At 55.8% G+C, this 22821-nt stretch overlaps 1 protein-coding gene across 6 annotated transcripts in view; it reads right to left on the reverse strand.

The window, feature by feature from the left end:
- Nucleotides 1–1947: 1947 nt before the first annotated feature.
- The window catches only part of RALGDS (ral guanine nucleotide dissociation stimulator), a 53259-nt gene continuing 32385 nt past the window's right edge, over nt 1948–22821 (reverse strand). For 4 of the 6 annotated variants that reach the window (XM_049895870.1, XM_049895869.1, XM_049895872.1 and 1 more), the window contains exons 2-18: nt 16375–16485; nt 14323–14516; nt 13703–13798; nt 12609–12802; nt 11911–12347; nt 10971–11186; nt 10500–10603; nt 9926–10010; nt 8469–8537; nt 7920–8006; nt 7134–7166; nt 6692–6813; nt 6416–6511; nt 5917–6118; nt 5468–5710; nt 4160–4274; nt 1948–2866 (exon numbers count right to left, since the gene is read on the reverse strand). In XM_049895870.1, coding sequence (XP_049751827.1) covers nt 2691–2866; nt 4160–4274; nt 5468–5710; nt 5917–6118; nt 6416–6511; nt 6692–6813; nt 7134–7166; nt 7920–8006; nt 8469–8537; nt 9926–10010; nt 10500–10603; nt 10971–11186; nt 11911–12347; nt 12609–12802; nt 13703–13798; nt 14323–14516; nt 16375–16485 — 2580 coding nt within the window. In that variant the 3' untranslated portion in view covers nt 1948–2690. The remainder of the gene's footprint in view (nt 2867–4159; nt 4275–5467; nt 5711–5916; nt 6119–6415; nt 6512–6691; nt 6814–7133; nt 7167–7919; nt 8007–8468; nt 8538–9925; nt 10011–10499; nt 10604–10970; nt 11187–11910; nt 12348–12608; nt 12803–13702; nt 13799–14322; nt 14517–16374; nt 16486–22821) is intronic. The other 2 variants (XM_049895868.1, XM_049895871.1) reach the window with 2 other exon arrangements.

Genomic DNA, 22821 nt, shown 5'->3' on the forward strand with positions numbered 1-22821 from the left:
TGAGTCCCTCCCTCTGCCACAATGGACTGCACAAGACTAATTCAATGTTTCCACTGCTGGGCCTGCTCTCTCTTAGCTTCCTGGCCCTGCAGGAGAAACCCCTTGGGCACCAGTGCCGTCTGCAGCCCTAGACTAGCTTCCTGACCTGGCTTTTAGCCCTTTGTGGGAATGCTCAGCTGTACCTTTCATTTAGCAAATCATGTCCCTGGGTGGCTAGACCACATCAGCCAGGGCCTAGGGTTGCACTGAGGCCTCCCTAGCAGAATGGATCCCTGATGTGTGTCTGGGAGACACTAGAGCTATCAGCAAGGAGGGAGGCAACTCAGATTTGCCCTGCAATTGACCTGGCTCTTGCCTTTACGGGATGTATCCGAGGGACGAGGTTGAAAATATTTAATAAGAAGCAGGCTGGAGGCTGGTGCATGTCCTGTGCTGGGTCCGGTGTTCACCCTTTAGCTCCCCACCCTGCGGAAGCTGGGGAGGTGCCTCAGGTACACTCAGGGCAGTGTCTAATTAACACCCAGATTGGAAGCATTTCAGTATTGTAATTGGTAAGGCTGTATCCCTGTGTGCCCAGGGACTCTCAGTCTTGGTGGCATCCCCTGGCCCTCTCATGCTGCATCTTTCATCTCTCCCCGTGGGAGAGTTTTACACGGCTAATGATATAACCAAAGGACCAGACTTTGGGCAAAGAACACAGCTATCCCAGGGGGCTGCAAGCTCTAAGGGCTCGGGGCCCAGCTACTCTTTTAGGACAAGTCAGTAGCAACATGACTGAGTCTGTGAGCTGGTGATCACTGAGACAGGACCTCAGAACCACACCGCTCCAGACATCACCTTGGTGAGCAAAGGGGCGCGTGAAGGGTCTTCATGGGCAGGGAGTAAGTACCCTTTTCCTAGGAAACCAGAGCTCACCACGATTCATCAGGTTCCAGCCAAAAGTGGCCAAAAGGAACCAGGCAAAGGCTGGGGCCTTCTAGGGAATTTCTAGGCTAAAAAAGTGTACAAGCATTTGTAGGGAGGTTGGAAACACAAGTTCACTGGTAGCAGTAATGCTTAGGGAGTGAGGCCTAGCTACAGCCTTTACAGCTGTATCCCAAATCTTTCCCCCTGGATGGGAGGCAAGCAGGAATTCTGAGGTTAGGGACGTGGAGCCCAGAGGATTCAAATCTAAGGTAAATGGCTGACCGTGGGGTTGCTAGGGAGAGCTGGGGGTAAAGTTCCACCTACCCTCTGTCCAGTTGCTAATGGTCCTCCTCTGGCCTTGTCTTGTCCACACTGTGAATTCTGATCTTTTCACATTTCCCCTAATAGTTGCTGATGGAGTGGCAGAGTTTGACTTTGAAGACTACAAGTTACTAACCGGTGGTCCAAAGAAACCTCAGCAAAAGAAGAAAATATTCCCTCTTTCCCCAAAGCTGCAGAAAGACGGCCACCCTCTTGGGTCGGGAAATCAGTCCTTGCAAATGTTATTTTTTAAGACGCCCACGTTTCAGAGGTTGCCACTGCACTCTGTGACAGCGTCTTCTTCTAGAACAAGAAGGAGCTCGATAGACTGTCTCAGCTCCTTGCCTGGCTTCATGACCCTGAGATGAACGCGTGCTCCGTGAAACGTGGGCTTGTGTGCTTCCTCCTGTAGCCAGAGAAGGGAGGCTGGCCCTTGTGGGGTTTTCCTGCATAAAGTAAACTGATGACCGTGCAAGATTTCTTATTTGAAGGAGGAATGAGAGAATCTGTGTCTCACGTGATCTGACACAGGAAACGAAAGAAGAAAACTGCAACTCCCAGGCTGTAGTAGAAATGGGATTTTAATATAATATTCAAGTCTAGCATTTGCTATTTACAACAAATAAATATTGCCCCTCCCCAATTGGTAAACATTGTTTTTTGCCTTTATACAAATATTCAATCCCCCTCCTCCTCCCTTTCCCCCGAGCCCTCCCTCCCCACTAGCCCCCATCCCACACAGTCTCAAAGCCCAGAAGTAGCGGCGTGTGGCACTTGCAGTGAAGTGAGATTTGACATCCATGGGACTCAGCTGGGCCCCTCCTCACTCGGGGTGAAGAGCGTGATCCACGAAGAGGGTCCGTCTCTCCTCTCCCGGGGGAGGGCTGGGTAGGGGGACGGGCGAAACTCCCTTACTCTTGGTTGGCCCTGATGATGGAATCTTTGGTGCAGCCTGAGAAAGGCTAGAGCGGTGGGAGGCAGGGCCGTACCCCTGGGAGGGTCACAGGCAGGTCCGTGGGCATGAGGAGAGAACTGCAGTGGTCAGACCCAGTGGGTAAGCGGGTGGTCTGGGGTGCCCATGGGCACAGGTGGCAGTGACCCACACCCACAAAGGCGCGAGGGATGTGTACACAGGGCAGTGGCCAGCGGTGGGTAGGGCAGCACGCCCATTGGCAGTGCTCCTTGGCAAAGGTAAGGTAGTCCTCTGGTTCCCAGGGAGCAGAAGGCACCTAAGGCAGCGAGTGGTCCACGGGGGTCCAGGTCAGCCTGTCAACTGGCAGGCGTCATGCCCAGCAGCAGGAGAGGTTGAGTGGTAAAACTGGAGTCTGAGTGTGGCCTGGGCTGGCAGGTTGGGAGGGCGGCACTTGCCTGCCCTGAGCCTCTCTAGTCTGTAAGTGCTTCCCTAACCGGCCAGCCAGACCCTGGGGAGGGCAGCTCTGTGGCTGGCCAGTGCCAGGGCCTAGCTAGAAGATGCCCTTGGCAATCTTGAGTCCCTTCTGCTTCATCCGTGGAAGGGTTGAGCTGGCCCCGTGTTTGACCTTTGCCTCCTTGATGAAAGTTCGCTTCTTTAGGACAAAGTCATAATTGGCGGTAGAGTTCATGGCATAGAACACGTTGGCGTTGTCAGGGATCTTCAGCTCTGGTGGGAGACAGGCAGAGGGACAGTCAGCTGTGCTTGAGAGGTGGCCGCAGGCCAGGGTAAGGATTTGACACCCCCACTACTTGGGAAGCCAGGCTTGAGCCAAAGACCTGAGGCCCCCAATCCAGTCCAAGGACCAGCAAGGACTCTCTAAATGCCACCTGCCTTGTAGAGGCACTGATTAAACCTAACTACTCTTGTTTAAAAAGCAACTCTGGGAAGACCATCAAGCAGACCAACATATACATTATGGAATCCCAAAAGGAGAAGGGAGATGTGTATGTACACATCCAAGGAGCTGGACAAACTCCAAGTAGGATAAACTCAAAGAGATTCCCACTGAGACATCCCACCTGCCCTGCCCAACTAACCAAAATGGTGCAAGATGAGAAAGGGGGATCACGGGAGTCATTCCTAACTGTCTGGGCCAATGGCTGGGAGTAGGTGATCAGCTTACCATAAAGAAAATACGGTGACAGCAATATTTACAGTGAACCGTCATGGTTCACACATGTACTATGTGCTCCCAGGTATATATGTGGATTAACCCACTGACTGCCGTTCCCTCCACTCTGGGGTGAGAAAACAGGCACAGAGGGTGAAAGGGACTTGCCCAAGGTCTCAGAGCCCAGGCTCTCCACCTCTGAGTGTGCCCTTGTTCCTCTTGATTTGTTCCCTTTCCCAGTTTTCAGAACACTGGGTTGGGTCCCTAGAGCCTCCAAAGGGGATCAAGGAGATGGTGTTTGTTATCAGGGTCATAAACACATGGATTCTAACATATCTGATGCTTCAGTCTACAACAGTCATGATTCTTTGAGATGCATAAACTTCCCTATCTTGGCCAGAGGTGGCCCTAGAGGAGCTGATCCTATGGGCTGGGTCCTCTTGCCCACAGCCTCAGGACAAAACCCCTTACTCTTGGTTCCTCAATGATGTTAGTTTTGGATCTAGTTCAAACCACTGCCTGGTTCACACTCAGGGAAGGGCATATGACAGGGTGATCACGCAGCTACTGTGGACCTCCCTCTGCCCCCTGCCCCAGGACAGGTCCATGCGTGTGCACAGTGCCTCCCCTACCCCGTTGGCATGTATTCTAGGGCCAGGGGGCCTCCAACCTAGAGGCTGGTGTGTACTGAGCCCATCCACCGCAGCACCCTCATCTGACCAGCCCTCCGGCTTACTTCAGTCCTCAGCCCATCCACCGCAGCACCCTTGTCTGACCTGCCCTCCGGCTTACTTCAGTCCTCAGCCCATCCACCGTAGCACCCTCATCTGACCAGCCCTCCCGCTTACTTCGATCCTCTGAGATAATCTGCACCAGCTCGTAGTCATCTGGCTCATCGTCATCCAGGTTGTGTTTATCCATGGCCTTGCGGATCACGGTAGGAGCCTTATCTTGGCTGGTCACCTGGAGTGGGAGTGAGGGACAGGCCATCAAGGTAAGGGCCCTGGAGCTGGCTCCTGAAGGGAGGAGTGGCCCGGGACCCTTGGGAGCCGACTCAGCACTGAGCACAGACTCATAGCCTCAGGTCGGGCGCGGTCAGGTGACGGGTCCATGGGGGCCTTGCCACCTCCTCCTACTCCCTGGAGAAGACCTCCACCTAATAAAAGGGGGACGTTCCAACTGCTCCTTCCCCCATCTCCTCCAAGAGCCTGCCACCATCCCCCACCAGCCTCAGGAAACTGCTTGACCCCTGGGGCACTGCCACCCCCTACCTGGCCCAGTCTCTCCAGGGTAAGAGTATCAGTGACCCCTCGGAATAGACAGTGTCTAGTCCAAGTCCTGAATGTAAGATGAGGAGCTACCGAGATACCTGCTCCCCAGCCTGCACTGGGCTCCAGGGGAAGTGGTAGTCAGCACAGCCTGGACCCTCAGCTGCCTCATCCCCAAGGGCCAGGGCTCAAGCAGGGCTTAGACCAAGGGTCATACAAGTGATGTTTAAATACAACCACACTATGTAGCTCCTGGCGTTGAGAAACACGCAGTGCAGGGTGGGGGTGTAATGGGGTACTTGACTCTAACTACATCCAGAATCTGACTATTGCCCCACCACGGACACCACCCTGGGCAGCGGCTGTTCTCTCCAACTTGGACTGCAAAGCAGCCTCCCAACTGATCTGTCTGTGTCTCCTGGCACCAGCCCATCCCCCACGAGAAGCCAAAGTCACCCACTGTCCCTTCTCTGCTCTGACCTCCAGTAGCCCCATCTCACTCTGGAGAAAGCCCATAGGGCCTGATGCAACCCAGCCCCTTGACACTTCTCCGGCCTCAATTCTACCCCCTTGGCCCCTGCTCTTTCATCTCTGGCCTCCTTACTGCTCCAACTTCCACGCACACTCCCGTCTCGGGGCTTTGCAGGGCTATTCCCTCCCTCCCAAGCTTCTCAGGGGCTTTCTCAGTGAGGCCTCCCTGGCCATCCCATCTCAATGTGCCACCTCAACCTGACATCCACGGTCCTTAGCGTTGATTGCCATCAAACACCCTGTCTCCTTTACTTCTGTACCTGGCTGACTGACTGCCCTTCCCAGCCCACTAGTATCAGCTCCAGGAGGGCAGGGAGGGTGGTGTCACTCAGTGTGTGTTACCGCCTGGCCACTCACCAGGATGCTCTTGTACATGTTGCCATTGTCCACGTCCAGGCTGACACGGATGATGCAGCAGTCGCCCACCTGCTGGTTGTAGAGGGGCAGCGAGGAGTTGTAGTTGCAGACCCCTGAGACAGAGCGCTTGTGGGTGCGTGTGGAGGCCACGGGCGTGGTGGAGGCCGAGGAGGACGAGGTACTACTGGAGGCTGAGCTGATGCCGGAGGTCTCTGGGGATGACTGGGAGGCTGACTCCCAGAACTGTGGGAACAGCGAGGTCAGCAGAAGCCCCGCACCCTGTAGGGCGCCCTAGGCTGGTGTCCAGCTTGGGGCAGGGAAGCTTCTAGAAGCTCTGTTCTAAAGCTGGGGCCTCTTGATTCCTTTCATGGGTACAGAGTGGGGAACGCTGGCACTGGGGTGGGGAGGGGCTGAGGCAGGGCTGCCAGAGAGAAGGGGCAGGCAGTCACCTTCTTTTCCTGGCAGTCAGGGGACTCCGGGACAAAGCTTATGTTGATTTCTTCCACGTCGGAGCTGGAGGAGCCAGCAGAGTGCACGCTGAGCACTTCGGCTGTGTCCCCACTGCTGAGGTAGGGGCCGCACTTGAGCTGGTCACAGGACTTGGAGTGGCAGCTGCCGCTGGTACTGAGCTCTGTGCTGGGGGCCTGGCGGCTGGATGGAAGGGCTGGCTTATTTCCCACCCTCTCCCTGCTACCACTGTACTTCAAGCACCAGGCACTGTGCCAAGGGCTCAGTCAATAGTACCCCATTGCTCTAGCCGTCTGAAATCATTTAGCATCACCCCATTTCACAGAGGAGAAAACCGAGGCCCAGGGAGATAAGGTGACTGACTCCAGTCACAGGGCTGGTCAGCAGGGCAGCTGGATCCCAGCACCGGGCTGTGAATCCCTGAGCCCACACTCAGACCCCGGGCAGCCCACCCCTGCCCGCCCTGGCCAAGGCACTCACTCGCTCCAGCGCTTGACAATGGCCGTGTTCTTCTTGGCCTTGAGGGTGTTGCTGGCTGATTCAGAAGGGGGTTCCAGTTCACAGGACAGGTTGTAACTATGGGACAGAACGCCAGCTGTGAGGCTTCCGGGAGCCACCCCTCAGGTCTCCCTCCTGTGGCCGTGTGTCCAGGCAACAGGCTCTGATGCTAACCAAGGGCCGATGGCCACAGGCTCTCGGAGCGGACCACCAGGGAGAGCCCACTCCTGCCTTCAGCCAGTTCCTGGGCTGTCTTACCTCTCAGTCTCACTGAGCCGCTCCATGGCTCGGAACCAGGCCACGAAGTGCTCCTCGGGGGCGATGCTGTAATTGTTGCAGGCTGACTGGAGCAGCTTGATCTGAGCAATCACTTCGAATTCCTGCAGTCAGAGGGGAGGGCAGGGTGCTGAGGGGTCTGGGTCGGGGGTGAGGTGGGGTGCCCAGGCTGTGGGTCTCTATTTATGTGGGCCCGCCTCCTCCCATTCAGCCCCTACCCGTTCTCAGAGCCAGGCTCAAACAGCCCCTCCTCCAGGAAGCTGTTCTTGATTCCAACCCCCTAACCATTCTTCAGTGGGTCAGTTCTCCCTTCTCTGTGTATCAAGCTCTCCCCATAAATCTAAGAGGAAGGAGGATAGCGCCAGGGAGTGTCTCTGATTTCCACCCCACCCCCCACCCCCCAGCAAGGACTGCAGCTGCTTACCTTCCTCCTCTTCTCGAAGTTGATCATTCTCCCCTAGAAGGCAGACCACCACCATCCATCAGAAAGGTCCTACCTAGGCCATTACCAGTGACCCAACCCCTCATGCTGTACTACCGCAAGGGCCCACCAGGGGGCATCACATGCACATATACTGGATTAGGACCTAGGCCTGGTTCTTCTGGGCACCAGGGCAGGGAGGACCCAGAGCAGAGGCTCAGGGACCTTCTAGTCCAACCCTCTATGATGACAGATGGAGACTCTGAGATCTCAGGCAGTAAGGCACTGCCCTGCCACTCACATGCTGCCTGACCTTGGAGGGCCCCATTTCATTCTTCTACCCACGCCCCCTACCTGAGGGAGGGGCTGTATCCAGCTCAATTAAAACCCTATGCAGCTTTGCAGGCAGGCCATTTTGCTGCTTTCCCGACCAAGGCACCAAGACTGGTGGCTTATGCCAAAAGCAGCAAAACCAAAACCATTGCCCTTGAGTCGATTCTGACTCATGATGACCCTATAGGACAGAGTGGAACTGCCCCATAGAGTTTCCAAGGAGCACCTGGTGGATTCGAACTGCCGACCTTTTGGTTAGCCACTGTAGCTCTTAACCACTACGCCACAGGGTTTCCAGCTTATGCCAAGCCTGTGTTTACTCATTAGTAAGATGACACGATAACCCAGCTCACAGGGGCAGTATGCCAAGTGCTGAGAGAGCAGCACTCAGCAACGGGGCCCACTCCTCCCAAGCCTCAGGATCCCAGTCCCGCCCTGGTCCCCCAGCTCACTCACATACAGATAATCCTTCATCGCTGTGTCCAGCATCACCAGGTCAGTGAGGAACGTGCCAAGGTAGGGAACGGTGCCCTGGATGACACCCTGTGGCATTGAGGTGGGGTGAAAATGAACACCGGCTCTCAGTGCACGTGAAGGCCCCTCTCTTGAAGACTTCTAGCCCCCTACTCTAAGCTTCCCACTTGGAGCAGCCTGGGGACCCTTAGCTGCCTCCCCCAAGTCTCTCTCCTGGCCTCCACAGACTCCACTCCCCCTCTGGTCACCTCCTAGGACCTGTTTTTGGCACATCACAAAGGTTGTGTGGTCTGGGCCCCTCCTCACCCCCATATCTGCCTGTGCTCAGCCCTTCCAAGCCCTGGCTCTGGCTGTCTGCAACTCGTCCTCTCAAGATCCTAGCTGGTCAAGGCCTGGCCTTTTCAGGACCCAGAGGAGATCCTGTCCAATGGAGGCATTTCAGGCACTGCGGCCACAGGAGGGAAGGCTGGAGGAGCAGGGGGTCCCTGAGGGGGCCAGTGCCCCCTGCCCTCCCCAGTCTCGCACACTCACCAACTCCCTCTGCCGCTTCTGGGCTCTCCTGGTGTTCATCTCCAGGGTGGCAAACTTGGAAGTCCCCTCCTGCAGGATCAGGGATGAGGCCAGTGAAGCCTTCCTCTCCTCGCCCCTTTCCCCTGCAACACCCCTGACTTCGGGTCTTGGACACCCAGCCCAAGTCAGCCGACACCAGCACTAGTGCCACCTCCAGTGCACTCTGATTTTAGACATGAATTCCAGCTCCAACCCTCTCACAGTGTGTGACCTTGGGTAAGTGGGCTGGCCTCTCTCTGAGCCTCTTTCCTCATCTGGCAAGTGCAGATGAAAACTTTGTGTACCTCACAGGGCCTCAGGAGGACTCAAGGTTATATTACTATTATCACTGTTCTCACTATTGCCCTCCGCTCAGCGTATCCTCCACAAAGCTCAGGCACATTTATTTTCTCCCTTGAACCTCATCACCACCTGGTGAGGTTGGTGCCTCATGATTGTCACACCTCCATTTTCCAGATGAGGAAACAGCACCAGACAGGGGCAGGGACTTGTCCAGGGCCCAAAGGGAGACAGAGGAGAGTTGAGCCTGTCCAAACTGCCTTCACCCACCCCCACCGCCACTGACCAGAAGGCCCCTTTGAGCTGCTCCTGCCTGCTCCAGCCTCTCTGGTGTCTCTGCCCCTAGGCTGGGCCTGAGGCCATACCAAAGGCTTCATCTCCCTTGTGTTTTTCCAGTCAGAAGGGGTCTCCCGGGAGCACTGGGTGGCTACTCTTTGCCTCCTCTTTTACATGGAAGCATCTCAGATATGGTCGTTAGTCAACCCAGATACTTCTCAGAAGCCACGTGGGGCATATGAGAATGTCTTTGCTAGAGAGATGGTGTGATGAGTATCCTGAGGCTGTGACTGATGGGCAGTGTCTGCTCCAGGGGTAAGGTGAGGGGTCACAGAATGCAGGCACACCTGCCTCCCAGGTCTAGTTACTAGGACCCAAGGCCAGGCAGCCCTTTGGCTACCCTGGCCCATGGGGAGCCCCTGCAGTCCCTGTTCCTGCTACAGGCAAGCTGGCTTCCCTTGGATGAGCAGTGCAGATGCAGACAGAAACAGCAGCAGGGGTCTGGCTTCATGAGGACAGACTGGGCTGGTTTAGAGAAGGAAGGACCCCACCCCCAACCCAACGCACTCAATAGCCTGGAGGAAGCTCAGTCCAAGCAGGAGGGGCCAGGACAGAAGGCAGTGAGCTGATAATTCTGACAGCTGATTGAGCTCTCCTAGAAATACCTAGCCACTACCACTACTACCAGGGCCTTCCTGCCTCCCAACTGCCCCCCACATGCCTGGGAACCAGATAGATCCCTCTTCTGATGACCCAGAGAATACACGCCTGGAAGTTTTCATAAAAACCTTCAGGGAGAAGCTAACAACTCCTCACCTGCCTTGCCCCACGCACCCCACCCCCCACGCCAGCCTCCCATTTACCTTGATGAGCAGCTCCCGACTCAGTGAGTAGTTGTTCTCATCTGAGAAGATCTCAGACAGCTTTTGAAAGATTCGGAAGCTTTCCCTGTGGGGAAAGCAAACAAGGAAGGAGAAAGTTGGGAATGGTAGAGAGAGGTGTGAGTACAAGTCCATTATATTTTAGAACCCAAAGTATTCAAAGTGCCTGGATGAGCTCTAAGGGGTGCCATGGGGCTGGGGAGGTGAGTGCTCCTGTTGGTGTAATTGGGGTCTCCCACTTTCAATTCAACTGAGTAGCTCTGCTTTGACCAGTTTGATTTCAGTTGAACCAATAGTTGGGTTGTGGTGAAGTAAAAAAATAGAAAATCTGTGTGGCTCAACCCTGTATCTAATCCATCTGGAAACCAAGGCCTGAGGCAGAACTGCTGGCCCTAAGGTCACACAGAGACTTGGAGACCAGGCCTAGCAGTCCCATCCCTGACCCCAGGATGGCTGCCTCCCAGCTATCCCGGCTCACTGGGGAGCCAGTCTAGTGCCCAGCCCTGTGGGAGGTCATAAGCCCACCGTGGAGCTCCTACACAGAGAGCCTGCCCACCTGGAAACTTCTTCCCACGTCTTCTTCAGACGGTGAATCGAGTTGCTCTGCAGAGCGGAAAGGACAGCATGGAGAGATGAGAAATTCTTGAGGATTCGGCACTCCTGGGGAGGAAAAAGAATGAGCTGGGGCTCCGGCCTGCTCCAGCTTCCTCCCACTCAGCTGACATCTCCCCTCCGGGAAGAGACAGGTGCCCAGGAGCCTCTGAGGGCACACCCTGCACTCAATGGGTTACACTCTCAGGGAGGAGGATTTTTAGCTCCATCTGAGGAAGGAGCTTGGAGCTTGGGTGGCACAAGCAGTTTGGGATTGGCTGCTAACCTATAGGTTGCTGGCTCGAACCCACCCAACAGCTCCGTGGAAGAAAGACCTGGCTTAGACCACAGGCTGTTATTGTGAGAGACGATCAAAGCAAAGAGGAAATGTGCAGGACTGGGGAGAGAGGTCCCCCAGGCTTCCCCCACAGCATACCCTGGCCACCTCGATCCAGTGTTCCACTACCCTAGCCCTGTCCGTGGCCTTCATGTTCCGGTCCCCCAGGCACGTGGTGATGACACAGTTGGCCACACTGTTGAACTGGGTGACGGTGGCGCGGATGGTGGGTGCCAGGTGCTCCTTGCCCTTCTTGTCCCGCTGGGACCAGATACAGCCCAGGCAGTGATAGGGCACCACCTTCTTGAACAGCTCCTGAGGAGGATGGGAAGTGTCACTGGCCCCGCCTGCCCCAGTACAGCCTGCACTCCCCCCAAGTCCCAGGCTGGGGCCTGGTTGTCTGAGCTGGAGTTCAAGAAGCTAAGGATATGGCTCAAACCTTGTGAGGGTCTCTGGGTTTTGTTCTCTGCTCACTCAGGGAGCCTAGTGCATAAGGGACCCAGGATCCAATGATAGCAGGAAGAGAGGCATTTTCGCTCAGCCATGCTCACTAATCAAGTACCAGAAGGTGACATCTTCTGCCCACCCTGATGACTTCTGATCTGTCTCCCCATTCAGACACACATTCCCTGTGGGCACAACAACTAGGGGCTTTGTTTGGGTGTGTACCAGAGAGTCTAGTACATGTCAGGTGTCTAATAAATGCGGAGGTTGGTGAGGCCTGGGCAGATGGGTGTATGACCCTTGGGCCTAGCTGCACACCAGTGAGCACCTCTCTACCCCATAATGGGCCAGGGCCTCACCAAGCTTTCTCTTTGTTCTATCTCATTCAATCGTCACGACACTGTGCGCATCACGGTTGCTGTCCAAAGGTGGGAAGCAAGACTTTAAGGGGGTAAGAAACTTGCCCAGGTCACTTAGTTGGTTAGTGGTAGAGCTGGGATTTGGACCCAGATCACTGGACTCCAGGTCGGGGAATGGCAGGTCTGGGGCAGCAGATGCCAGAGGGAGCCTTGCCCTATGGAGCCCAGCTGCTCACCGCATCCATCAGTGTAAACTGCTCTGCCACCAGTTCTGGAGGGAATGCTAGGAGGTTAGGCTTCTCCTCACTCAGCCCATTCTCCGTCGTCACAGGGGATGGGCAGGAAGGCTCTGGTGCTGAAGCTGGTGCTGGCTCGAGCTCTGAAACTGGAGCTGGAGCTGGGGCTGGGGCTGAAGCTGGAGCTGGAGCTGGAGCTGGAGCTGGAACTGGAGATAGAGCTGGAGATAGAGCTAGGGCTGAAGCTGGAGTGTGAACTGGAACTGGAGCTGGTGCTGGAGCTGGTTCTAGAGCTGGAGCTGAAGCAGGCTCTAGCTCTAGAACTGGTGCTGGCTCTAACTCTGGAGTTGAACCTGGTACTGGAGCTGGTTCTATTTCTGGAGCTGGTGCTGGAGCTGGCACTAGCTCTGGAGCTGGAGGTAGAACTGGCGCTGGAGCTGGAGGAGAAGAAATATTCACCAACATGATTACCATCTTGTGCCTTTCCAAAGGCAGAAAACGTTCCATCACCATTAAGAGAAGCCCAAGCCTATGAACACCACCCCAGGAAATTTTCCTGACCACAGGCCATCAGATGAGTGGTCTGGGGTTACTCTTAGCTCTGGCCCAACACTGCTGTCTGGAATATCCTTCTTGTACCGTCCAGCCCCGTGTCCCTCCTCATACATTCACATGCACCCACCCCCAATCCTCCTCACCCTCTGGCTCTGTCTCAGTGAGTTCTGAGTGCTCCAGCTGGGCAAGGAGAAGGTCGGCACGGCGTTCCAGGTCTGAACCAGGCATATTGAGCTGCACATAGGCCACCAGCTGCTTGAGGCATGGGAAGTCCGGGGGCTGACAGAAATCTTCAGAGTACTGGTCCAGCCAGGTGCCCAGAATGGAGGAGATGGCACTGCGGGTAGGCAGGCAGCATAGTCAGAGGCCCAGTCTCCCTTCCATGCTGTCCTCCCATGGCACCCCTGCGGAGGCACCCCTGTACCTATCTCTGCCTTACAGAGGCCAGCCCTGTGCCACTTCCCAACCCTACTCTGGCTGTCCTGGCAGTGGCAGACCTGGCCACCAAGCAGGGAGCTAACAGAGAGCCTCAATCCCAGAAAGCTCCTGATCAATGGTCTGACCAACTCTCCCCTAACTGAGGGAAGCCTGACATACTGTCTCCCTGGGCTCCATCCCACAGGAAAGTAACTCCACGAGGGAAGATAGGGGTTGTGTCTGCTTGTTCACTGCAGGGTGCTGGCACACAGTGGGTGCTACATGAGTATCTGACGGATGAGAGAACAAACAGAGCCTGTCCTTGCCTCAGCCTTCCCAGGGCCCTCATGGCACCTAACCCTGCAGCTTGTGGGCCAACCTGCTGTCTTATGCTTTATGTGCACCGTGGGTCTCCTCTTCCCACTGACACTATTTTCCCAAAGGGCAGAGGCACAGCCACCCCAGCCCTACATGCAGCTAGCACCACAACCGAAGTTCATGAGATTTGGGAGCAGATTGCTCAGCACGCCTCCTGCTCTGGGGCCGGGATTGGAGAGCAGAGCAGGGATGGGACTGTGGTAGGGATGGATTCTGTCAGGGTCTGAGGCTCCAGCCTCCCACTGCTCCCCACGACCCTTGGGGCTCTATCCACAGCTCTTTGACTGCTTTCCTCCTGCAGGGGGAAGCCCCCAGAATCCATTCCTCTAGGGGGAATCCTAAGATGTGTGGGACACAGGGTTCTGCCCAGCCCTCGCACAGACCCCCCACTCTTCCATGGAGATCAGCGGTTCCTCTCCTCCTAGACCCAAAATCTACTCACTTTTTCAGTTGGTCCTCGGGTCCGCCGTCCTCATCAGAATATGGTAGGATGCATCCGTATCTAGAGGAGGCCGTGAGGGCGTCACATCTACCGTACCTGCTTACGATGTCTAGTGTTACTGTCTGACCCCCCGACTAGAATGGAAGCCCAGGAGGGCAGGGATTTTGGTCTGCATGATATATACTTGCTGAATGAATGAAACCAACCAGCATTTTCCCTGATATCAGAGTGGGCCTGGAAACTCTCTGCCAGCCCTTGGGGATCCCTGCTCTGTCTACACCAGGGACAGGGACCCACTAGATAGAATCTCAAACCTCCTTTACAAATGGGAAAACAGGTTTGCCCAAGTCCATAGGGTCGTGAGGGTGAGACAGAGAGCTTCATTGTTGGGGAGAGGAAAATAAGAAACATGAACGACCCCAGCCCCTCCAGCAGCCTTTTCCACAGGTGCAGCTTCTGTGTAAGCTCTTTCCATGGCTTATCCCATTCAGTCCTTAAAATAACCAGAGGAGGCTGGTCCTCTTGCCCAATTTTTAGTGAACAGAGATGAAGTGACATTCCCAAGACACAGAGCTAGCAGCTAGTAGGTGGCAGAGTAGCCACTGTGCCAGGGAGCTCACCTTTTGAACAGCAGGTCCAGGACCTGCTGGGTGGTGGCGAAGGCTCGGTAGGTGCACAGGAAGATGGTGACGTAGGAGAGGTCGCTGCCCTGGAAGGCAGGCACCAGGTGTTCCACTAGCTTCTCCAGCGTGCCTGCCTTGACTGCCCTCACCTTGCAGGTCTCATACAGGTTCAGGGCTGACTCATTTTCATACTGGGGTGGGATAAAGGAGGGACACAGTCAACGGCAGCACCATGAACCACCAGAAGGGTCGGGGGCTAGAGTTCAGACCAGGAACTCCCAGGCCCTCAGTCACTTATGTGACATAAGTGCCTCCAGCAGAAAAAAGTGCTTGCCTTTCAAGGTAGAACTTGAGGTGGGGGAATGATGGAAATATTAGTGCCTTCAAGTCATTTTGTTAGCTGAGTTATCATAGTATTTCCCTGTATTAAGAGCCTGTTAAGAGCATAATCACAGGGAGTCCTCGGAAAACATCCCATTATACAGATGAGAAAACAGAGGGTTGGGGATGTCAAGTGGCTACTCAAGGCCACGCAGGTCAGAGCCCAGAGCCATCCAATGCTAGTGCTGTGTGATACTGCCTCTCTGTTGGATGAGGCTTGGTCTGCTCCTGACATGGAGGGGGAGGGTCTGCGGCAACTGCAGTCCCTCCCCAGCTTGAAGACAGTACACAGGGTGAACACACGCCCATGAGCTTCCTTTGGATTGCAAAGCCAGATGCTTATTTTTCTTTCTTTTACATTAAAGGGAGTTTAAGGACCTCAGGCTACAGTGACCTCAGATTCTACAAAGGGACAGGATGGGAGAAAGACCCTCTGGCAGGGCTAAGGCTATGAAGAGACAACTCAGGAAAGAAAATCCAAAAGGCTGCTCAACAAATGAAAGGTGGCTCACCTTCCCGGGGAGGGGGGAGGGGGAGGCAGTTGTAAATCAAAGGAACACTGTGATTCCACCAGCCACCCTCATACCAGACTGGCAAAAATTTAAAAGAATGAGAACACCTGGGGCCAGGTGGGGTACAGGGATGCATTGACTGTCACAGACTGCTGGTGGCCATGTAACTGCTATGGCTGTTTTGGAAAGTAATCCGACACTACCTAAAATTATAATTTTAAATATACCTATGGACCAGTCCCTGGAAAGAGACATCATGCTTGGTAGAGGGCCAGGGAAAAAGAGGAAGACCCTAAACGAGATGGATTGACCCAGTGGCTGCAACAATGGGCTCAAGCACTACAATGATTATGAGGATGGCGCACAATCGGGCAGTGTTTCGTTCTGTTACATAGACGGTCGCTATGAGTCTGAACCAACTGGATGGCACCTAACGACAATAATACTTCAACCCAGCAATCCCGTTCCTGGGAGACTAGCCTGGGGGGGTGGGGGGCAGGATCAGTATATCGGGGCTGTATATTCAGCACTGCTGAAATGGCAACAGAAAGGAATCAGGTCCAGGTCTGAGAGCTGTGAAATGCTGAATCACTGTGGTAACCAGTCTCTCTTCTGGAATATTCTGCAGTCAAGTCAAGCCACAGCTCCTGACCTAGAGGGGTCACGGTGACGTGTTCCATGAGATTGTAAGTTGCAGAGAACTACATATCATGGCATGAGCCCCTGACCTTGTTGGGTCTACACAACCCTACTAAGCCTAATTTGTAAGGCTTGCAGAAGGTGCGGAAGGACAGTCAAGCAGACTGCTGCATGGGATACCTGGGGCAGGGGAGTTAAAACACTAACAACAGTAGCAGCATGCAAAAATACTCATGGCCTAACATGAAGTGAAACAGTATAAAAGTCTTTTTCTAATGTTCCTACAAATACGGGAAAAGTGACTTTGTACCCGGTCAAAGCTGATGCTGGGCGGTGGGCGTGGGAAAGGAGGGAAGAATTGGCGGCCAGATTCCGTTGGGAGTAACCGTGGACCATTCAAGAGGAAAAGTCCAGGGAAGAAGCCTGGGGGAACCACCAGGACAGCGTCTGGGCCCTGGGCCATCTCTGGCCATCTGGGGGGCCCTGGGTATGGAGACCCTGCAGTGCCCGCACTCACCCCAAGCCAGCGCTGGCCTTTGTTGGCGGCATGGTGCACCGGCCCCTTGCGCAGGGAGATGGTGTAAATGACCCCGTTGACCAGCTCCTCGCCAATCTCCTGCGTGGAGCTCTGCAAAGACAATGCCCGGTGGCCGGGCCAGGGGACATCAAGGGTCTGCCTGGACGTTGCCACAGAGGGACATTCCCCACAACCTTCTGTGCCCCCGATCAGGCACAGATGGGTGTCCAGCCTGGGAAGAAATGAACTGATAGCTTGACAGCTGAGAATTAACATCTGGGCAGACCAGCCCCCAGCACCTTCCTTCCCACCCTACCAGTTACAGTTTGGGGTGTGAAATTGTCATCCAGATGGGTATGTGGAGGCTGAGAGACCAGCAACCTGTCTGAGATCATGCTGCTAAGGGTAAATGGTGAAGCTGGGATCCCAAGGCCTTGATACAGCCAACTGCATCCACCAGGCTATGGCCTCAGAGAAGGCGCCTCCCCAGGACCAGAGGCCCCACGGTTACCCTCACACTTGCTTTCAAATCTGCCCAGCCTCAAGAGGGCAGTTCCTCCTAGTCACCCAACGCACCCTGGAGTCAGCATCATGGGCCCGGAGCAGGTGTGGGGTGTCCCCAGTGGCCACATCCGAGGCCACTTCCTTCCCCTTCTGTTCATTCATGCCCTGTGCCCATTTGGGCAACAGAGGAGTTCCCAGTTCCCTGTCTGTCAGCACGTGCATGGGGCAGGGTGTGAAACGTCACAGTACCGAGATCGGTGCTGAAGGCTGGAGATTTCAAGGAACCACAAAATCACGGGGCCTTGACTGGAAGAGCAAGGGGAGGGAGGAGTCCTCTGGCTATTCCCCAGATTCCTCAGCCAAAAGGAAAGGCCCTTGTTCTAGCAGGCAGCGATTCCTCCCACTGGGCAGACTGGCCCGGTGGCTACACTGTTAAGCCATGGCCGCCCTGGGCTTTACAGCCCCTCTCCCCCTACTCTGTCCAGAGAAGAGAAGAGCTCGCAGTGGGGAGGAGGGGGAAAAGATATTGACCCCTGAGAGCTGCAGGGAGGAACTGAGAAGTGCTGGGCTGGCACAGGGTCATAAATGGCGCAGCCAATACCAACAGCTAGGATGGGGGGTGAGCTCCCCAACACAGGGTGAGTGTGTAGCTCAGAGAAAGTTCAGGTCAAATGCAGCCTCGGCATGGGACCCGCTGGCCCTCTGCGTAAGCTGGGCTTTCTGGGTGGGGGCTCAGAAGCCCAGTGTCCTGTGGGCTGTACCCTCCAACATCAACACAGCTGGGGTCAGAGATGACAGCGTGGCCCTCTCGCCTTCTGCCCACCCCTCAGAGGGCTCAGGGAGGCCGGGAACCTTCCTCCGGAAGTCATTTCCTCTGACATGAGGCTGCCCTCCCACTCTGGGCTTCTTACCAACAGGAAAGGGGCTGAAATAACACTCGGCTCCTGACCCTCTGCCTCCTCCAAAGAGAGAACCAGCCCCGTTTCTTGGAAGCTAGCAGGGAAACCACAGGCAGAGTCTCCCGAGCAACACCCGTCACACTCATACATACCTCGCAACCCACACTTGGTAGAGGTCCAGCCCTTCCACCGAGGATGGGAAATTCCTGCTTTTGAAGCAGAAAAACTGAAACAGATGCTCGTTTTCCTTTTCCTGCCTCACACATGCCACTTCTGACTAGAAAATCCCCCCTCAGGGAGACACGCTTCTGAGGCCTTGGTAACATCTGGAGGCAGCTGTCCACCCTCCGGACCAGGCTCCAACCGCCGCAACACCTCCTCCAGAATTGGAGCTGACCTCCTGCAAAGGCTGAAGGGTCTCTGCCCTCCGTCCCAGCTGGAAGGTCCCAGGTGGCGCAAACAATTTGCACTCAACTACTAACCAAAAGGTGGGCAATTGAACCCACCCAGCAGTGCCAAGGAAGAAAGGCCTGGCAATCTGCTCTCATGAAGATTTCAGCCATAAAAACGCTATGGAGAGTTCTACTCTGTAACACATGGGGTCGCCATGAGTTGGGATCGACTTGATGGCAATGGCTTTGGTTTTTTTGGCCCTTCTGGGAGTCAGGCGATCTCCCAGCAGCAGTGTGTGGGACCCACATACCACTGGGTGCCTGCATTTGACCCCTGAAGAGCCCAGCTCAATGCCTGGCTCCCAGCAGGGCTCCACTGATGCCACCAGATGGAAGTGTTGCCTGGGACCAACCACACAGGCCTACCCACAGTAGAGGCTGGGGCCTGTGGCCTCGCCCATCCCGCAGCAGGTCTGAGTAGCTGCTTGTCAGGGAGCCATGGCCCTCAGCCTGCAGCTGAGCTGCTGGCCTGGCCCTGCACTGCTGCCATGTGATCCCCATGCCCCCCCGCCGTGGCCCCCTCTGCCAGCCTGGTGGGGGGCAGGGAGGGACGCTGAGAACCACACATGCCTGGGACGGGAGAGCTTGGACGGGCATCGCTACCCCATCTCGCAGATGGAAGGCTGCTCCCAGCTGTGTGGAGCTAACCCTGTCCTCTCTGATTCCTTTATGTAATAGCAGCAGCAGCAACAGCAACAAAAACAGACCGTGACGGCAATGCTGAGTGCAGGCACCGCTGAAACTGTCTCACAGAGAGATGACAGACACAGGGGGCTCTGAAGCCAAGTGGTCCCAGACCCCATGGGCAGAAAGTGGCAACGTGAGGGATCTATCCCCTCCCTGCTGTCACCCTCTTCCAGGGTCAAAGAAGGAGCAGCCAACAGCCCTGGCTTCTGTACTCAGGATGCTCTGGGATGGGACAGATGGGGCCCTGGTGCCTGCAGGCAACCCCATGCCACTGGGCCACCCTCTCTGTTAGCTGGCAGCGAGCAGACCCAGGAGCAGATAGCCCATCTGGGTAATGCCGGGCCCTCCAGGGACGCTCTGGCAGTGCTGGGGGAGCGAAGGGGAGGAGTGGGGTGGCTTAGTAAATAGCTGATGCGGAGAAAATGCCTTCCCACTGAGGGGCAACCACAGCAGCCACTGCTCTGAGCTGACTGTTGGGAAAAGAATGTCACATGGTTGGCTATGTCCTCAGGGACGATCCTGCCATCCTACCCCCAGCAGGCACCTGCTGATGTCCCCAGGGCCCTGGGATCCAGTCAGCAGCCATGTCTCTGAACACACTGCCTTCCCTTCCACACTTCGGTCAAGGAAAGTGTGGGCTCTGGTCCCCTCAGGGCCCTGATGAGGAGGGGCCAGCAGAATGGACACCTGGGGTGACTCCACACACCACTGTCCCAGGAGTATAGCCAGAGCCTGAGGACAAGGAGGGGAAATAGGGCTTGGGTGGTGTCTGGTTAGCATGTCACCAGATCAGCCTTCTCATAGTGACAGGCCAGCTGACAGGCTGTGTCTCTGGCTAACAGAGGGAGGAAGCTACAGACCAAGACTTGACCCCCTTGAAGTAGAACAATGGGGGCCAGAAGGGGTCCGATCCCACCCCTTTTTTTGGAATAGGCCTGCAGTGACCTACTGGGCTTCTCCCTAGCCCTGCCATCTCCAGCAGGAGCCCCACGCCAGGCCTTCAGACCCACAGACTCCTCCAGCTGTGGCTAGCTTCTCCTAAGGAGACCTGGCTGTGGGCTAGAGCAGAGGGAGGGGGAGGCCAAGCCTGCCCGGAAGTCTCCTCCTCATCCCACTCTCCAGGGCTACAGATGCAGAGGCTGGCCCCCTCAGAGCCTCCATATGCATGCCATCACTGGCTCATGGGCCTTGCCACACCCACTGGCCAGCTTCCCAGGTCCATGGGGTCACCCAGAAGTCACGCTGGGGCCTTCACTCAGCCACCATCAGCACCTACCAGCAGCTCTAAGCACACGAGGCCCCTCCCAGGGCCCACCAGCTCTCATGGAGGGCTTTCCAGAGCCCCTTAGCCTTGGCCTCAGTGAGCTCGTCTGAGAAATGGGGAGAGCAGTAGCAACTCTCTGAGAGGGTGACTGTGAGAGGTCAGGAGAGAAAACACATGCAGCTTGCCCAGCTTGGAATTCGGCACACGGCTCACAAAAGTACCCAGTAAGTGGGACCTGGTGATGGCATCATCATGGTAGTTGTGTGACACCTGACACGCCGCAGCCCCTAGGAGCAAAGAACCAACCCTGAGTGGGAAACCTGTCTAGAACCTGCCAGGAGGCTCCGGAAGCCTGGAACAGCACCATTAGAGAGGGCGGGTCTTCCTACTGCACTGCAGGTGGGCAGCAAGCCCAGCAGCTTTCTGACCTTTTAATAGCCTTTTGCTCGAAGGCAGAAGCCAAAACCAAAACATGAAACAAATTGGACCGAATGGCTCACCCTCCATGGAATCCCAGGCTCACAGAGTTGGAACCCTACAGATGTCACGCAAACTCCCCATTTTACAAAGCTGAGACTGAGGCCCAGGGCCAAGGGTCAAGTAGAGGGTATCCAAGCTGAGGTGGAAACCCAAGACCTCTCAAGTCCATGTCTGGTTTTTACTTTAGACTGCAAGCACCCCGAGGGAGTGAGAATGGTCCTCGGTGTGCAGCAGGTGTCCAGAGAATGGTCCAGAGAATGGTCCTCCGTGTCCTGCCCCAGGGAGGTGTCCTGCACCCTGAGCCTGAGGGTACAGCCAGGACACCGGAACGAAGAACAGCCTTGAATGGAGGCAGATCACACTCCCAGTCCCCAGACACCATAGCCCACAGAGGCAGCCTTGGCCAGGAGCTACACAAGGTGCCTGGTTGCCAGGCAGCCAGTGAGCTCGACCCCAGAAACTGGAGTTTGGCGACCAGCTTGTTGAGCCCCCAGAGAGGCCAACCATCTCCCCAAGAACCCTACCCCCAGCTTGAGTCCAGCTACTCGCCACTTCAGCTTTTAAAGAAGATAAAAAAAGCATGGATCAAGCTGGAGGAGAGAGATCAAACCCCTCTCCACCACCTGCCCTTTCCTTTCACAACTGGCTCCTGGCTGTCAGGCAAGCAGGCCACTGGGCTTGGGTAGGGGCGTGGCTGATGCCGCCTGAAGAGGAGGGTGGCCGGGTCCCGAAAGGGTCTGGGAGAGACCAGTTCAGGGCCAGAACCCAACACCAACACCACCAACAATAGCATCCAGCGTGTGTCGGGCACTTCCTGGGTACCAGGCCCTTCATACATTCATTGCACTTTACCCTCCCACCACCACCTGACTGATGAGGAAATGACAGGTTATGGAACTTGCCCAGGTCATGGAGCCAGGAAGTGGCAGACAGTCCAGGGATTTGAACCCAGGCCTGTGACTCCCATGTCCTGTGGGGACACACCCAGATCTGGCTCTTACTGGGCTCCACAAATAGCTGCCAGGGGCTCTGGGGTCAGCCGCAGGAACCAGGCCTTGGAAGCAGTGTGCTGACTGGGCGGAGTAGTGTGCTCTAGCCAGGCCAAGTTAGGTGTTCCAGGAGCCCAGGGCACTGGGTGCTTCACAGGCTCAGGCCTGACACTCCTCTCACCAGTACTGACAAAGGTACCAAACACCAGGGCCACTGGCATCCAGTCAGAAAGCACAACTGTGGCAGCCATGGCCTGCTGGGCTCTGACTCTGGGCCAGGCACTGAGTGGACTGCTTGTCACACTGCTTGTCTCATCAGTGCTCCCCAGAATCCTAAAAGGAGGAACAAGCATCATGTCCATTTTACAGATGAAGAGACTAAGGCCTGGAGGGCTGGAGCAGGTCTAGGACCAAGCCAGCATTTTGATGCAGCAGCTCCTTTCCCTCTAGAGCCCAGGCCCTTGACCACCATACCCCACACAGCCTCCTCGTTCAAAATGACAACATGCTTCTAGACGCATCTGAGGGAAGGCTACACAAGACTGAATGGCTCCTACAGCGGAGAGGAAAGTGCCAGCGCAGCACCCACAGCCAGTAACTCTTCAAATGCAGTCCCTCGCTCCTTCCCTGTCCTGCCGTGCTCACCAAGCAAACTTCTGGCTCCCATCCCACTCAACAACTCCTACACTAGGCCCCAGGTTTCAACTTCCATCCCTTCTGAATCGGACTGCGGAGAGCTGCTTCGCTGGGCCTGCGTGTCCGGGAACATGGCGTTTCTGGATCTGCAGGGCTGGAGCTGACCTGGAACAGGGTGGCCACACTACACAGAGCCACACCGTGGGAGCTGTCTGGGCAGCCAGCCAGCAGCCCCTGGGAACTAGACCTCCAACAGGTGGGTGCAACCTCCTGAAACTGTCCCACTCACTCCTTTGATGCCTGCTGAGGGCCAGTGCAGAATCGGCCCTGAACCCCTCTCCCCAGCACAGGGTCAGGCTAAGGAGAGGCAACGGGCTCCCAAGCAGAGCCTGGAAACAGCCAACCTCCAGGCTAAGGCTCGGCTCCCAGCCCTGCCACTGAGCAGTCCAGCACTTCCCAGCACTGCCCTGCCACCCACTCCTGTCCCAGGGCCACCCTGAGCCTCGTGGGAAATACCCCAGTATGCCTAAGGGTTC

This window comes from Elephas maximus, chromosome 9 (assembly GCF_024166365.1).
Source record: "Elephas maximus indicus isolate mEleMax1 chromosome 9, mEleMax1 primary haplotype, whole genome shotgun sequence".
NCBI lineage: Eukaryota > Metazoa > Chordata > Mammalia > Proboscidea > Elephantidae > Elephas > Elephas maximus.